General features: G+C 45.2%; 1 protein-coding gene across 1 annotated transcript; it reads right to left on the minus strand.

Annotated features, from left to right (window-relative positions):
* Window positions 1-984: 984 nt before the first annotated feature.
* Window positions 985-17801, minus strand: LOC124340706. Its single transcript, XM_046793312.1, has 3 exons — window positions 17758-17801; window positions 12529-13116; window positions 985-1419 (listed from the first exon to the last, which is right to left on the minus strand). Exons 2-3 carry the CDS (start codon window positions 12706-12708, stop codon window positions 985-987), a joined length of 615 nt encoding a protein of 204 aa, XP_046649268.1. The 5' UTR covers window positions 12709-13116; window positions 17758-17801.
* Between the last annotated feature and the right edge of the window lie 29 nt (window positions 17802-17830).

The raw sequence follows: 17830 nt of genomic DNA on the forward strand, positions 1-17830 counted from the left end.
ATAGGATAAGCATTCAAAAGTCTGGTCGTTATTATGTGTGTTGAAAAACTATAAATCAACGACGTCCTTCTCGTTTTTTATTTAGAATCACGAAAATACACGACATCATTACGGGTAGCGGGTGTGGCAGGTCCCGGTATAGTCGTAAACGTACTACGACGGGGCGATTCCCGTGCTAGCTGCTGCTTCATAGTCCAATAATCCCAAGTATTCCGTTTCATTATGCATCAAGAGTGGTCTTAACGCCTCGTAATGGCTGGCTGTTTGTTGAGAGAGCGCACCGAGGCAGGGCATCTACTGCGCTAATATAAGAACCGTGATGGAATGGACAAGCAGCAGCAGCAGCAGCAGTCGCCCAAGTGCCCTCCTGGCATTTGATGCTGCTTTATAAGCCCCGGCCAACTGCAACGGCGGGTGTCACACACGTAGTCGCTCCCTCGTTCATTTTCCAATTCGCCAGCCGAAGACGCAATGACCGGAAACTTTGTCATCACACAAAACAGTTGAGCGAAAGGGGGGCAGTAGAAATACGAGAGCGTGACGTCGAATAAAGACATTGGGAGCGCCAAGCTGAGGAGAGAGAGACTCTTGACATGCAACATTGGCCGGACAAAGTAGTACTCTCGAATGTAATGGCACAGGGTTGTTGATTGTCTAATTCAATCACTTGCTCTTATTACGCCAAACTGTCGATGCATTATTATTGTTATTATTATTATTATTAAGATGATTATGAAGTCCAGCAACAAGCATTGTGTGCACTCAGCCTGTGTCGGGCGCATTATAGATAAGCCCCGGCCTGTTGTGTGTTAACAGACATTGTCGCTCACTAAGTCGAGAGACGGGAGTAGGTAAAGCGCTTCTCCTCTCTATGTGTCTGCTATATACCCCGGCTGCTGTCTTACGCGGAGACAATAAAGTGTTGATAGGAAACAGCGACAGCCGTGGGGCATCATTATGATTGGCATTCTGATTAATAAAGCGCTAACGAGAAATGAACGACTTTGACTTGCCTGCTGGTCGGCTAGACTGCTGCGAAGCCGAGTCGCTATCGTCGTTCATCAAGTCGTCGGCGTCGAGACCCGGTTCGGCAACCATCGACGCCGAACCGTTGAGCGGATGCGGCAGATGTCGACGGGCAGACGAAGCCGAGGCGGCTGACGCCTGACTCGACGGCGATAGGAAATGACTTTCGACGATGCCGCCGCCGCCACCGCCGGTGGAGTAGTGTTGATGCAGTCGCCGGTGGTTTCTCGGAATCGTCCCGCCTCCATTCTGGCCGTAATAACCGGCCGGTATTGAGGAAGAAGAGAATTCAGATCGGCCGTTGAAACTGCCCGGTGAGCTGCACGGCTGTGTTTTATTGCTGACGCAATTGGGCGTCACCAGAAATTCGTCGCCGATCTTGTCCAAATTATCCTGTTGAAACAATGATTCCATTGATTAGTCGGGTAAAAACGTGTTACTTATCAAATAAACTCGTGTTTGAACAAACATTCATTTTTGATTTTTCCAGCTGCTATTTCATTAAAGATAACAATTGTAAAGTAAAGTCTCAACTATGCATTCCATTTTCCATCTATTCACGAGAAAGATTTGTTCAGTTCATTCTGATGATCCATGTGGAAGTCGCAGCGTTCGGATGGCCGATCCATTTCATGGCTACGAAACGCAAATTCGGTGCACAAGAAACGGTACATGCTGTTGCGTAATGGCTACTATTAGGCGAAGCAGTATAGCGTAGAGAGCTTAGCATATCGTTTTGCTTTCAAGTTAAAACCAAAAAAAAAGGAGGGGCTGCTGTTGTTGGAACGGCAAGACTTGGCTTGAAGCGGAACAAAAAAGATGAACGTCCCGGGAGAGAACACGGGGGCATGATTTGTGGGCACAATGCTCACCATACCGCTGGGTTGAGCAATCACAGCTGCTCGCAAAGGAGAGTTTTGAAATGGAACAACGAGAGGACGCCGAGGACGCCGGCAATCAAAACAGAACAACATACAAGGAATAATATAAGGAAATAACAGCTCCATCTCCTTCCTTTTTTTCTCTTTTTGCTTATTCCATCTCATCATCTCCCGCCGGGCGTGTCCGACGGCCCGTCCGCCCGTCCGTCTGTGCATACTGTTTGCCATCGCCGTTTCTTTTGGCTCCCTTTTGTTAAAAACTACACTACAGGGGGTGCTGGTGCCTATTTACCTTTGAAGAAGCGCCCAGCAGTCCTCAGCAGAGGGCCATTCAAATTGAGTGACAAGAGCAAAGTGCCAGCAGACTTGTCAAGTCGCTAGAGGACCATCCATCCTCTCCATTCTTATTCCCGTCTTCCCCAAGATATAGCAGTAGTACTCCTCCCCCTTCAAAAGTTTTCAATGACTCGGCTCTCTATAGAAAGAGCAGAATACGAAATGTCCAGTACTGCATATATAGTTACCAGTCCGGTCGACTGGAAATGCAAAAGTCATGAGGTCTCTCTCTTTCCTCTTTCGACTCGTCTGACTGTCTGTCTTCTCTTGTGAACTCGACTCAACATACAGCGGAACTACACTTCAAAATAAAAAATAAAAAAAAAAGTTCCCAAGGTGTGACCCCATTAGAGAAAAGAGCGCGCATGCAGAGACGAGGGAAGGAGACGAGTCCTTCCTGGGCACCCATGTGTGTCTTGTGTATGTATACGGTATAGCTGCAAAAGTCTATAGAGAGAGAACCCAGAGTCGAAAGATAATAATCTAACGAAACCAATCTTTCGTTTTTTTTTTATAACGAAGCCCAAAACTCGAGTATACGCGCTGCAAAGGCATTCCAGCAGCCTATAAAACATAACCAACACGTAGGTAGGACTCACTATTTCCTCAAAAGAAAAGCCAATTAGAGAACAGATTTTTTTTTTCTTTTAAAAAGGAGAGACATTTAAATAAACTGGTTCGACTACGCCTGATATTGATATCGTTTGCGGGTGAGCAAGCACGCCATAGTTATTCGTTACAGCGAACAAACTCGATCGGGGGAAAAATAAAAGTCGTGGCTGAAACCTTTTCAAAGTTAAGGGTTTTTCGATTTTCGTGAAAGAGTTTGTAATAATGGAGAGTTAAGCTATGCCCTACGTATATGTCTAGCGTTCGCCACTTGTAACCGATACTTGTCGTTGCAATTCCAACCCCATAAATTCCGTTCGATTACGTCACCAAGTCGACGGAAGCTTTTATTTGTTTTGTTTTTTTACTAATAATTCGCTACTTCAGTTTAAAAAACAAAGAAGCCTTACGTCAAATATATTGACTCTCCCGAAGCCCCCAGAGGTTGTTATTGCGGACTCGGCGTGTCGAAAGTGACGTCACTGGTTTTCATTTAGCGCGGGAACGAGAAAATAGACGAAGGGGGAAGCTGACGGGGTTTTCCCCCGTCGATATTGGGTGGACTAATATCATTTCGAGACCGAAGGAGCCAGGCCGGAGCCAGGCCGGAGCCAGCCAGCTAGTCCTGCCATTTCTGTGATCAGGTGGAATCCTTTCATGTGAGAACTGCGAAGCTATCCTGGCATCATCTTGACTTTTTCACAGCTGCAGCCGCTGCCTGCCTTCTTTATTCGTGAGCGGTTCATAGGAAGCAGCTGTTGTACCCCCAAACCCACCCACTCACGCCATTTCCTCGCCCTTTTTTTCCGCCTCTTCGTTCAAGAAAACTCTTGGCCGACAGCGAACCGCGATGGAATGGAACCAAACATATTCTATCTCTTTCATGCCGTTCTTCTCTTTCTTCATCTTTCACACACACAAATAGTTCTAGGCCTATCAACGTCATCATCATAAATAAGGAAAGAAAATAGGAAAATTCTGCGTCCGCTTGTGTCGTCTCCTCTCGGTTCTTTTAGAAGAGGGGGACATCAGCTCACGGGCAAGGCTGCTGGTAGCGCCGATGTTTGCGCACGAGAACTGCATCACCAAAAAATTGGATCGAACCGAAAAAGCCAATGATGCAATTCCCTCCAATTTTTCGATTGCTTCGGGTGCTGCGGCCACCCATAGCCGAGTCCCCTACGTAAAGCAATACAACCAAAAAAAAGGGGGCGTTCTTCTATCGTCATTCAAATCACTCGCCAATAACCAACGGAGATTTGCCTAATTTTCAATTACATTCGAATTGGGGGACAGTAGCGCATGTAGTTGTTTCCTGTCTGATGATTCGATATAAAGGTGGTACCAACTCCGTTGTTCAATCACCAAATAAAGTCAAGAAATGTTTTTATTTTTTTTTTTCGAATTTCCGTTGGAGAAAATTGATATTATAAAGCGGGCGCGTTGCTGGTGGGGGGTATAATGCCGACAGATTGGGAGCCCGCGATCCGCTTTGCATATCCTTATCGATTGTCGCCTAGCGCATTCGGCTCGGATTTTCTTGTTATTTGTCGACTGAAAAAGCGTCCCGCTGGCAATTGCATTGCGATAAAATATGCGACAACGGCGAGCGACGTGAACTGTTTGACAAGCGCAGCCACCGGAAATGATGACACTGACGGGTCAAGCGCTGCATAGATCGTGCACGAGGCAAAAAGTCCCAGAGTCAAGAGCGAGAGATGAGAAAGCACACAGAAAGAGACGTCGAAGAAATACGTCCATGTTTGTGCTCGACGCGTTTCCGAGCTCTCGACCCCAGAGCCAAAAATCAACTGGGAGCCGAGTAGTGGCCGGTAACACTTGCGTCCAGGCCATTGAGTATAAATAAATACACCAGCAGCAGCAGCAGCAGTACTGCACGCTCCTAGACTGATAGCTCTCCTTTAGCTAGGTTCTTTTTTTGCTTCCTTTTCTTTGTCACGGACGGAAGAGAAAAAAGAACAAACAAAACATTGGCCGCTGGTGTCACTTCGTCCGGCTTGCATTGTCGTTCAAAACTCTCTTCCGATCGCGACTCTTTGGCACCGTATCTAATCGGATCCCAGTTATTTGGGGTGGGCTGCTGCTGTATATGGAGAGTGAGGAGGGAGATTTCTCTTAGTATTCCTTGTATTTGTTGTTTATTTTTTTTCTTTTAGCCCGCTGGGTGTGGCCGCTCTCCAGCAGCAAAGCATCACTACCATCAAACCTTCCATCTCAGGATCGGGCCAAGTCCTTCAGTCGATGCCTCATCTCTTGGACTGCCTTTCTTTTTCTCTTTTTTTTTTTTTTGGCTCTCTCCTATTGTCGTTTCTTCAATTTTTTTCTTTTTGTGACATTCTTTAGGCTATAGGACGTTACCCTGAAAAGGAGATAACGAGCTGGGAGAAGAGAGAGAGATAATGGTACGAGCGTTTATGATATCCCCAAGTCTAGGCCCCCTCCCCCCTTTCTTGCATCCCAGTCGTTTAACTCGTCGTTAAATGAAGTTAAGAGCGCGCATCAAACTGGGTTTTTAACCTTGTGTAAAAGAGACAACAATTGAGAGGAACAACAAACAACATTGAGCTGTTCGACGTCTTATGAAAAGAGGACGAAAAAAAAAAGCAATAAGACGCGAAGATGTCAAAACTTTTCGTTTCCTAGCAACCTTTTGACGATCCGAGTTGACAGTTTTAGTCGAATTTCTGGCCCCCGGCTTTGGTAGTTTCTCTCTGACGTGTTTTGGGGCTCAGAAAGGGCCGAACAAAAGCGGCTGACAGCAATAAAAGTCGGCAACTGTCGACTTGAATCGATTCAACACGATGATAAATAAAGTCAACGACAACTTCAAGTATAAAAGACCCAGGTTGGAAGGAAATGTTTCGTGTGAAATAGATACGATTTTTCTAGAACCAAACTGTAGAAAAGAGTAGTTTTCTTTTTTTATAAAGACAAGTCTCAAAAGTTTCGTGTTTCCAACTCGGCTAGTATACGTGACTACTAGGCAGTCGGGGAAAAATCGGGAGAAACTTGAGCCCTATAAGATGGAAAGGTTGCAGATTCATTAGCATTCTAATTAAGTCGAGAGTAACTTGCTCATCATCGTTGACTGGCTATACGATTGCAACGTCCGCTGATGCACTCACGTCTCGTTTTTAGTTCCCAAGCTGAGAAAGAACTTTTGCACAGGAGCCACCAAATGGGCGTCCAGCACTTGGCACATATTGCGACAATCTTTCGTGATGACTGCTGTTGGTCTCCGATAGAGAGTTCCAAGAGATCGCACCCAGCAACTTCGGTCATCCATTCCATGGCCATCTACAGATTTGCACTGAAGACGATGATGCTCGTTGATCTTTAATACAAAGAGTCGTGTTCAATCAAACATGTCGGAAAGTCCGAGCTGCTAGAAGCCCCAGCGACAATCTATTTCTCTCTCGGTCGGACGATCGCCGAGAACAAAGGACCATTGGCGTTATTATCTTTTGGACGCCTCTCGCTTTTTTCATTGAACCATGTCGAATGTCCATCGTCCCGTAACGGGTGGTCATCTATTTTATCCCTGTAGGAATAAAAGCTAAGGCCGTCGAGCCAAACAAACAAACAAATAAACGACTTGGCTTAAAATTATCAGCTAGCAGAGAAACGACCGTGGGGTGCTGCGCTCGACAATTTTTAGACGTTTCCAAGTTACCCGGGACTTTGATCGACCTAATCGGCGACGATGTTGATCCTGAGCCCCATCGAAAAGTCTCGTATATGCTCGTAAGGGAAACGTGTAAGTAAGTTTCGACGAACACGGAATACCCTGTTGAGAAAACGCATTCAATCAAAGACGGACTCTATACACTCCAGATCAAGCCGAGGAGAGAGTCTAATCTAAAAATGTCGCCAGTTCTATATCGAGCGCTAACGTGACTCTTCAAGAACATGATGACGTCAAGCAATCTTTCTCAATTTTCAATACCCATCCATATTCTAATCAAAAGCTCGTAGCCTCTACGAAAATAATTCGCTTGGTCACTCGTGAACACGAAAAATCGGCATTAGACGCAGACGCAGGATATATGTTTAAATTTGTCCAAAGCGCGATTAATTATCGGACATCTTCGTTTGAAACACAATCTGATTTAAATTGCAACGGTGTAAACCAAACATTTGTCAATTAGTAATCTAAACCCATGGCAACGTCCAACTCTCCACCCCATTTAAATTAATTGCGAGTTCCAATGAATGGCGAAAAGGTTCGTAGAAATCAACGAGACTGTGGAGCGAAACTCACTCAAGGGCCCATTACTGCTGCTGCTGCTGGATGTCTCAAACACATAATTGTAGGGCTCTGTCAAATAAGATGGTCCAGTTTGCAACGGACCATCTCGGTTGAATCATTTCAAAATAAAAATTCGCAATCAACTATCCAAATCATTACTAATGATCATGGTCCCGATTTTTCTGACAAAGGCGTCTGCAATTTGGTGGCATTCGGTCAACTTCAATGCAATAAAGAAAAAGACGCATTGGCATAAATAGCGGAGCAAAGAAAAAAAAAGTGACGGGCCGGCGAACGTGACGATTTCAGTTACCACACAGATGCAGCAGCTAGGACAAAAGAGGAAAGTTAGCTTTGCTTCTTTGGGTAGATTTTGTGAGCTTGTTTATAAGGTGCTAAGACAGCCTTGTAAGTGTAGACATACGAGGCAATCATAATGCTATACACAAGATGTTGACATCCAGTCCGGCACAATACACCAGCTGATTGGCGGAAAAGTCACGCGACGCCTGGTCACGCAGCGTCTGTTGCCACGGCATCGTCTACAAGAGTCTAGATGTACACTCTATCCATTTGGCCATGGCGAGAGAGAGAGCGAGAGAGGGGGGGGGGGGGAAGGGCCAGGCAAACAAACGCGTTGCCGAGGTAATAGCCAAGGCAAGTCGACGTCAATGTGACTCAGAAATACATCAGGCATTGTCATGGCACTAAAAAATGTGTTCAAAAATTGCTCGATGAAATAGACTGGCCGTCGAGTGACGCAAAGTGGCAAATCATCTTGTCGGAAACGTTGCTCTGGCATCTTTGTCGGGTGTACTACGCTATACTACAGTCATTTTCTATGTAATACGTAAGAGGATTTCGCCGGTTCCTTTTCATTTGATTGCACTCGGAATAAAAGAACATCGGGCAGCCGTGAACTCAACTGTGCTGAATTCTGGCTGCCGTATTTTCTCGTCTCAGTCTCGAGTGCGTCGTGTTGCAGAAAAAAAAAAAAAAAAAGAAGAATAAAAAATGCTTGATCGATTCACGCCTTCCGGGAATTATTAGCTCTGACTTGTCGCAAACTTCGTCTAGTCTGCTACGTTGCAACTGTGATTGGCGCATTTGAATCCGGCCGGAGAAGAAGAAAATAAAAAGGTTCAAAGAAGAAGCTTAACAGACAAATTGGATACCCCATAAAAAAGAGAGAAGGATATGGAGACTTGCGGTTTTTCTCCTTTTTTTTCTGTTGTCCGCCTTTTTTCTTTTTTGGCCCAACAAGACAGCCCAACCCCCTATAGTCATAGTTTTCCCTTAGACTTCCATTTTACATATGATTTACATGTAACGAGTTGGTTCCCCCGATTTGGACTGATACGCGTGTGTAAGCCGATCGATTCTGTACTATACCGGCAGCAAATACAGCAGAACTCTCAACGAGATTGCTTGCTCGTTTCCCATCTCTTTTTCTTCCGCTGCCCGCTTTTCCGGCAATCTTACTTAAGGCTTCACTCCAATAAATGCATCTTTTCCTCTCGTTATTTCTCCCCTTTTTTTTCTTCTTCTTCTTTCATTTCCCTTAAACCGATACAAGTCTTCTTTTGCAAGCTCGATCGACCTTCGATTTTACACGGACCCGTGCTCTGCCGAGTAAAAAACAAATTCCAACGCCCGTCTAATACCATATCATGTTACTCGTTGCTGACAAAAAAGTCATAGATTTAGAAACCGGCTCTTTTTTTTTTTTTAAATAAAGAGACTCGTCAAACTCTGCAGAGGAACAATGGAAAGTGCGAGATGAAACGACTTTGGAGAGAAAAAACGCAATATTCCGTTGCCAGGCTAAACACTGGTAAACGCGCATGTATGTATAATGAAATCTTTGAGACCCGAAATGAAGAAAACAAGGATCTCAATCTATATAGAGCTAGTCTCCCCCCTCCCCCCACGCACGAAATAATTCAAAACTTAATTCACTTGATTCGACTGTTGACTTTGATGTAGAGCTCCACGCGTGGGCAGGAAAACGGAAAAACGGCTTCAGGGGAAGGAAGGAAGGAACAACTGCTCTTCTTCCTTCCCTTGCGTGATTTTTCGAGACAAGGTTATTCAGGCTATGAAAAGACAAAAAATTGACAAAGAGCGGAAAATGTGGAAGGAGCGGACAAAGTTTTACGTCGTGAAAAAAAAAATTGTAATGTTTGCCACTGCTGTAAATTCAGCCGAACGCTGTTAGCGGTGGTTGCTGTATTAGTGTAGCATTGTGTTGCCATCAGAGCCAAGTTTGCGGCCTACCTGGGCGATGATATGAATCCAAGCAAACGATAATGGGCTCCATTCATGGCTGGCATTGGAGATTTCCGTGACAGATACACCACACGAAAGACGACACACATGATTCGTTTCAATCATCCGGCACCGGGACAGACCCGAGGTTTGTCGTGTGGAATCTCTCCAACAACAATAGGTATCATATAAAAAGGCGTAAAAAAAGCAGCCAGCGACAAGAGCTACTAATCCTCAAAGGCTTAACGATAGCAATATACGGCGCTAACGTCAATAAAAACAGCCACCGCTGGAAATGCAATAAATTCTTTTCATTCCCGCATTTCAATTTCTGCTCGTGTAGAAACGCCAGCCCGATCCGGATGGTTGAACAAACACGCACCGGTAACAGCAGCAACTCGACTTCTTCATTCAACCTTTTTTTTCTAACTCTTTGCCATGTTTCGTCATGTTGTACGACGTAGCCGATCGATGCGACAAGAGCTTGCTGCTGCTGCTACTAGTACAAGAGATCATATTGGAATGTCTACGCCGGTGAATAAACAGATACGGCGGACGATTGACACAAAAAAGAACGTCATTTCATCGAGGCGGCAGCACATAACGCGGTGGTGGAGGAATAGATCGATATCGTCCGTTTGATCTGCGGTTCCGCGCCCTGCCAAGTCACCGTGCACACACTCGTCGATTTGGGATCGAGCTTCCATCAGTATTTGACGGCAGAGGAATAAAAAGAGATGGGCTCAGACTTATCTGATATCGACTCAAATGAAAATCCAATAGAAGCGCCACCCACCCTAGCGCACAAGAAATAGGAGCGGGATAGGTATCAAATCGATCCGCATCTTTTCATTCTATCCATCTCGAATCAACCATTTCTATCCCAGGTGGGAAAGCCTGGAGAGTTTATTGTTGTTGTTGTTGTATTGCTACTAGCCCAATAGACGAGACTGGGCAATCCAGAGATGAGGTATCAAACGCTCCTTTTTTGATTGCGCCATAGAAAAACGGTTGTGATATATCACATGCCTATTGCTCACTCCGTCCTCCTCCCTCTCTTTCAAAAAGCGGAAGAAAATGCGGGACGAATAAAGAGTCAAGAAAGACATTAAGCCTATACTATAAATACGGGACTTGGGGGGGGGGGGGTCTGGGCTATTCGCTTCCCATATTGTCTCAAGTCCCACGTATCTATATAGAAGAGCCTAATACTTATGATACTCCCACCCGCTCTTCTTCGGCACAACGGTAAGATGAGGAGGCAGCAGCGATACTGTACCACGTCGATCGATAAGCAAACAATTACCTTGCAGCAAGCACAAGATCCGCATGCTCTTGACGATCAATCTCGCAAAGTATATCTCCGTCTATTATTACTGTCTCATGCGGTGGGTGTGTAAAGACTGGCCGCACCAGATGCTCAGCATAACAGCCTCCTGCCAGTAGTAAATACAAGCACCAAGTGAAGAGATGGGGTTGCTTAACAAAGATTGGACAGTCCGGAGATGGTTGTTGCTGTTGTTTTCTCTTAGTAGACCATCATTTCTTACGCTCCATCGTTCACAATCCGGAAATCAACCGTGCTTTTTTTTTGGGTTGTTTCGTAATGTTTGTGTGTAATCCGCAGACGATCCTCTCTCCTGATCAATTCCTTGTGGTCTCACTAAGGAGAAAGGGATGATGATGACACACGCTGAATAATACACAAACAAGTTTGAGATGCTCGGCGACATTCTGCTGTCTCCCGAAGAGTTTTCTGGCGATCACCGGGGGGAGAAAGTCGGTTGGAAGGAAATGACAAATCAAATGTTACCAAACATCTACTACGCGCCAACTATTGCGTTTGGTCTTCAATAATAGAATTTATAAGCCACTGTACAATACCCCCATCAGCAGTAGCAACGTCTGAGCTCAAGGAGGAGAAACGTTGCGTGCGTGCTTTTGAATTTTCATTCTTGACGCATTTCCACCCCCCACCGTTTCCCGTCTACCCATCTCTTTTCTCTCCTTCTCTCTCTCCTTCCCCGGACTATCTCTTAGAGTCGCTGAGAAAAGCTCTTTCCAGCCACGTCAACGAAAATCTGCTGATCCCAGCGGACTTTCTTAGACTAGCTGCTGCTTCTTCTTCTTCTTCTTCCGTTCGCCGCTCGTCCTTTTTTACTCTCCACCACAGCGGCGAAAATGTTGTGTTGGCTAGAGTCTCTAACCGTAGATGATATACAACTGCTGCCACCCATATTGGTTGGCCGAGGAGCGTCAAAGAAGCTCGCCTGATGAGACTTGCCATTTGATGATGATGAAAGGGACGTGTTCCTTACCGTGGAAAGGAAAGGAAAAAAAAAAAAAAAAAACCAACAGCACATCCACGCTGGTAGACTGGTACACTACATACATAAGAGAGACTCTACGTGGGTCTTTCTATTGGCCTAAAATTGCACCGGCGATAAAACTCGGAACGTTCAAGGAGGAAAGAAAAAAAAGGGAGACTAATAGAAGATCAAAATCGATAAAGACCAAGGCAATTTCAATTATTCTTACGCTTATAATAAAAAATAAAGTTTGCCTTCCACGAAGAAAAATGCAAAATAAATGAAGAAAAAGAAAAGAAAACCAATCACCGGCATATTAAAAACCAAGTCGGATGGCGTCAGAAAAACATGTCAACATCCGTTGCCAGCGCGAACCCTTTTTTTTTTCTCTCGTCACTCAGTGGCACCCTAATAATATATTAGATAGAACCCCGGCGTTTTGTTGTGAAGATGCGCCTATATAATACAACACGGAGGCGTCGTCGGCAGCCAGTCATTTCCAATCGCCAAAATGAACAGCAATAATAAAGGGGGGAAAAATCAAGATTGCGCCATGCCAAAATGATTGACGTTTCGATCGGCGCAAAAGACAGAGGGGCTAGACAGCTCCGGCTGACATAAGAACAGACAAAATTGTTTTTCTCCAATATACCCTGTTACCCGCCCGCCAGCGGTAGAACAACAACAACTGCAGGTCTTGACATCTCCCCCAGTTCCGTATTATGTCAATGAATCGACAGTCTGAGAGATACGGGCGCCGAAATGTGAGTGACACGCCCACGTTTTTTCTTTTGAATATAGTACAAGAAAAGTTTTGCTCACTGCCTACCTTGTAACTCCAGTAATTGCCGTAGCCCATGTGATTGCAAGAACACTGGCAGTGGCGAATGTGATGCTCGAGATCGAGTTGTTGGTGCCATTCTTCCAACTCTTGTTGCTGCTCGGGCTGCTGGTGCTGCTGCTGGTGCTCCTGTTGGTGACGGTAGTGAAAGTGATGATGATGGTCCATGGTGTTCCAAACGCAAACGTCTGGCGGGACCCAAAATCGACAGACTTCACTGGGCACAGGCACAGGGCGCACTAAAGCGGCGAGGGCCTTGCCGTCTTGATTATATATCGTCGGCACGCGCCGCTGTCAAAGTTTCCTGGTTTGGACGGTTAGATTTTCGGCGCTACACTGCGGAGAGACTCTGCTGGATGCTGTGCTGGGAACTGTGCTGTGGCGGTGGACGACAACAGCACTGACACTCGGATAGGCGCTGCCAGCAGCAGCAGCAGCAGCAGCAGTCGCCAATATATACACACGGGACACATGCGCACTCCTCGCTCGCTCGCTCGCTCTCCGATGATATTTATATCCAGGCAGAAGAAGAAAAGACAATTCAACAGAGAGATGTGCGGCGAACGTGACGAGGGCCTATAAGAAGAGAAACGATAAAAAGAAAGTCGCCGTCATTAGTTTTTGGACATCATGCGGACTGTTGCTGGCGCCGAATTCAACGTCGAACAAGTAGGACAAGAGAACAAACAATCAAACGTATCGATTTTAGAAGAAGACGACGACAAGCCGAATTGATATTGGCAACAATGTAGACGGGGTTGACTCGTTAGACGAATTTAAACCAAGTCAGGAACAGATTGTACGCGCACAGCAGTTTAAGGGATCCGCAGATAGGCACCGCGCCCTTGTTAGAAAAGTTGTGTGGCCCCATGTTTCCCTAAAGACCCAATGGCGCTAAAATTCGTGGAGAAACGAAAATATCCACAACGTTTTGACAGCAGCAGCAGAGAGACAAAATATCAAGTTCTCCACACACAGTTGGCATAGGTTAGAGGTTACGCAACGTTCGTCATCACTGGTATAATATCCAATGCATTAACTCCTGCGCATACTACTCCTTTTACCCTGCACAGAAATTTTGCACAGGGTGGGTGCGGAGTACCCACTGTAAAATTCCGCGTTTTCCTCGTCACACGCTCCATCGGATTCAGTTTGTTGCTGAAGGGCTTCAAAGGTTTTCGCAAAAAGCGAGTCGGGCGACTGTACGGCGCGATGAACAATAACGAGATCAAATATTTCCGGAAAAAGAAGAAGAAGAATATGTATAAAATAACGCGATATCATTTGAACGTTGGAAAGCTCCGTGTTGGCGGGATGCATAGAGAGACGGAGAGAGAGAGAACCGGGAGTGAAAATGCTTGCCTCTTTAGTCTGGCATCTCCACTCTCCACCTATAGCTTTGATATTAACGAGGTACTCAATTTGATTGTTTGCCCACTTAAGAGGATCGATAGGCTTTTGCTCTTGTTGGCAAATCAGAGCGAGTCAGGGCAAGTCGGAGCGCCGGATATTCTAGTAGCAGGAGCAGCGGTACAGAGTGAAGTCGAGACAAATTGAGGACGGCCGAGTGATGTATAACTCTTTGTCTCTCACAACTTGCTGTCGGACCTTTTCCCTAGTCGCCAGAACCGAGCGCTTAATATGTTTGATATGCTCGGACCATGGCCGTGGCAGACGGCAGATTTACAGAACGTGCTGGCTTTGCTGCTGCTGCCGCTGCTGCTGCTGCCGCTGCTGCTGCTGGTGGGTGTGTTGAACTAGGCAAAGCTCGTGAAAAGATCAACGGATAAGAGAAAAGAAAAAAAAAGAAAAAGAAAAAGAGGAACAGTGTTCCTGGCAGAGCAATCGATATAGACTCCCCGGAATGAATTATGAAGCTTTCTATCTCGACTATAGTCGCCGTGCTGTAGATGAGAGAGTACGTCGCCTTCTCTTTATTAAGGCGGCGGATATACGTTCCCAATACTCAGATGAATGATCGTTCGTTTTCTCAGGGCAAAACACATCCTTAAAAAAAGAGTCGCCAATATATACATAGTGTACATATACGATCAAGAAAACGAATTTCTCATCTCTCAAGTCAGAAAAGGGACCGCTGTGGAGAGAGAAAACACGTTGAAAAATATCCAGGCAGCTAGAAGGATGAAAGAAAGATGACTTGGAGGTCTTGGCGACAAATCACATCGAGACGATTCATCATTTCCATGTAAACCTCCTCCCCACCCGTGCCACGAGTGTTCAATCCGCTCCATGACGACGTCGACGCCGGGCTCACTCCCTCCACCGTTTCGTTTGGAACCCAAGGAAACGTAAAAGCCCTGTCTCAACAAGTGGCTAAAAGAATCAAGGCATCAAAGGGGGGAAGTAGCGGATATATAGTGCTATGCTCAAACTCGATCACTTTACGGGTGTGATGGGCATTCCATCAGGAAGTGGCAAGGAGCGAGAGAGAGAGAACGCGCAGCGGGAAACGACAAATAAGAGCCGACAAAAAAAAAAGTCAAAATCCGCCTTTTTGTGTGTGCGCTGCGTGGCCCAGCATTGCCGGAAGCCTAAAAGTGTGTAAATGTTACCCGAGACCTTGTAACTCGAACAGAGATCGATGTCTTCTCTCGTAACAGGATCGAGTCATACGATAGAACGGAGCACAGCTCTCAGGCCACTTGTCGTTGCTTGTTGAAATGTTTCCACGATACAGACATTTCGTCCTCTTTAAAAACACTTTCGCTTCTTTCAGCTGAATCGACAGACAAGGCAAAATCGTTAACCCACACACACACACACGAAAGTAAATATACTACTACCCTGTTGTCTATGGAGAGCAAATCGTTAACCCACACACACACACATACAAAGTATTGTGCAGAGGAGTTTGCGGAGACGAGCCTAACGGTTATAGAACAGAGGAGGTTCATCCTTCCGGATTAGTGCGCCGCAATGGCATCCAGCAGACTGTTAATATTATATGCATAGGTTTATAGTCTACGAAGCGAGGACAGACACAGTAGTAGAAATGTTGAATAACGCGATCGCGCAGTGTATATAGCAACATCAGCCAGGACCCAAAGAGAGAATTCAATGAGGCATCGCCGACGTCATCCATTATGTATGAGCACCGGCCATACCGACTGCCTGACCTTTTGTTTATTCCGCAGCTCCCAATGTTGTTTCGCCCCCCTTCACTCGACGAGAAAATATCCGACTGCTGCTGCGATATCTATATACTCGGTTCAACTTGGGAATCGGACTTTTTTTTTTCCTGCAGCTGTTTTATGAAGTTATATTTTGTGCGAGAAGTCGACCTCCGTGTATGCAGCATTATACTACATGTCCTATACACGTTGGTTTTTACGGTGCATAACGCAATGCTTTAATAAATTGCAGCGACACACTAAAGGAACTGAATTTTTAATCATTTCACAGAATTTGGAATCACCAGTTGAAACTGGATAGAAAAACACATACACACAAGAGAAACTCCATCTACCCACCAACTTTTTCAATGGAAGAGAGGAGAGATGAAAAAAAGTACCGAACTGTTTGCACAGGCATCCCAGAGAGCGGGTTATTCAGCGGAGCTGATCCTCGCATCCAGACCAGAAATGATATGAGGTTCCCTCCTTATTCCGCATTCCCGAATCTGCTCTATTACGGCAGATTGTTTCATTCTATACGATTCTTGACTCGTTTTTTTTTTTTTTTAATGAGACGCATCAGTTGTCGCTGAAACACGAGATGGAAAGAGAAAGAGCAGAAAAAAAGTGATAAAGAAAGACAATTGATTTTTCTCTCAGACAGTTGGAAAACGGGAGGGGCCAGGATTGCAATTACGCTGGAACTCGAGAATAATCGGAAGCGGGGACCATATACAAGGCGACGATAATGATAACGGAAACTTTCTGGGTGCTAACTTTGGATAGACTTGAAAGTGCCTACACTGAGATTGATCGGGCCACACCATTGCATCGTCCGTACATTCTCTTTCTGGCGAGAATATATAAAGAAGAAGGACGGGCAAGCCGCACACACTATGGCAGCCAAGGGGACTGTGAAAACTAATCAATAAAAAAAAAGGAGGGGGAGGGGGGAACGGATATACAGCATACACATAGATATATATATATATACTGTATCTACAACGAAAAGATGAATCATTTACATAATGCAAATAGAGTTTACATTGGCCAAGATTTTCGCTGTCGGGAATCATCTCCTTCGCAAGTTTACCATTAATCACCTAGGACTATCCATATTCAAGGGTGTCGGGTTTTCTGCTGGCGTGCAATAAACGCCAGACTCCCAAAGCCACTTTACACCCCAATCCAACTAGAGTCACTATCCACAAGACTCTATAGTTCAATAGGATTCATACGCAGAGGAAAAGCGAATTTCAAAAGATGATTGCATTATCCACCACCACCACCCGCCCGTCACCGTCACCCACGCCCAATTAAATCCAATTATCTCGCTCGAGAAAGATAGAAAAAAAAAGAAAGTATTTGGGCGTCAGAAGTCTCTAAAGCCCTAATAAAAGTGACTAAATGTGAACACAGAATCGCTTTCTACTGTTTCAATTGGCGACACATCTAGCCGTGACATTTCATCGCTGAGCACAGTGTCCTCAGAGGAAAGCCGAGCAGATCATTGATTAGATCCAGCAGCATGCTTGGTCTGCATTTCTTTTCCAGGAAATATCGATTCACTCACTTCCACTACTTCGCCACCTTCTTGTTGTTGAAACGGTCTGGCACTGCGATGCCGCAAGATCCAAAACAATTCGAAAAAACTAAACTCACTTCCACATTCGCAGATTGCATTATTATTAATCTACAGCGTACGCGAAATCGATAGAACCGATGCAGTTCAGTGGGCCATCAAACCGACATGTTACGAGGAGGTGCCGGTGTGGCGGCAGGTCCCTCTTGGTAAAAAATTTTTCTTTTTGCGTTTAAGTGTTTAAAGTTAAAATGTTCTTGAATTGGATTGTTTACCGTTTACCCACAGAAAAAGTTGTGAGGTACAAAACCGGGCCTGCAGTCGTTCGACAAATAAGATTTTTAGTAAATCCTTACTGAGAAAAAACAAAACGGAGAAAAAACACTTGCAGTCAACCGCCTAGCTCAGGGATAAACATACTCCGTGACTACGTAACGATTAACAATCAACGCCGACAAAAATTGTCAAAAAAGGGAGAATATATGTAAAAATTTGTCCTACCTTTAGGCCTGGGAAATACAGCCAGGCATCTACAGTTGCTCCATCCATCCCTGAAGAGTTAAATTACACCAGC

The sequence above is a fragment of the Daphnia pulicaria genome, chromosome 5 (assembly GCF_021234035.1).
Source record: "Daphnia pulicaria isolate SC F1-1A chromosome 5, SC_F0-13Bv2, whole genome shotgun sequence".
Classification (NCBI taxonomy): Eukaryota; Metazoa; Arthropoda; class Branchiopoda; order Diplostraca; family Daphniidae; genus Daphnia; species Daphnia pulicaria.

Bases quoted from the DNA above. Each gene is read 5' to 3' on its own strand.
- LOC124340706 (XM_046793312.1), bottom strand. From the start codon at position 12,708: ATGGACCATCATCATCACTTTCACTACCGTCACCAACAGGAGCACCAG. The intron at 1,420-12,528 runs GTAGGCAGTGAG...TTGTTTCAACAG, and splicing joins GCAATTACTGGAGTTACAAG to GATAATTTGGACAAGATCGG.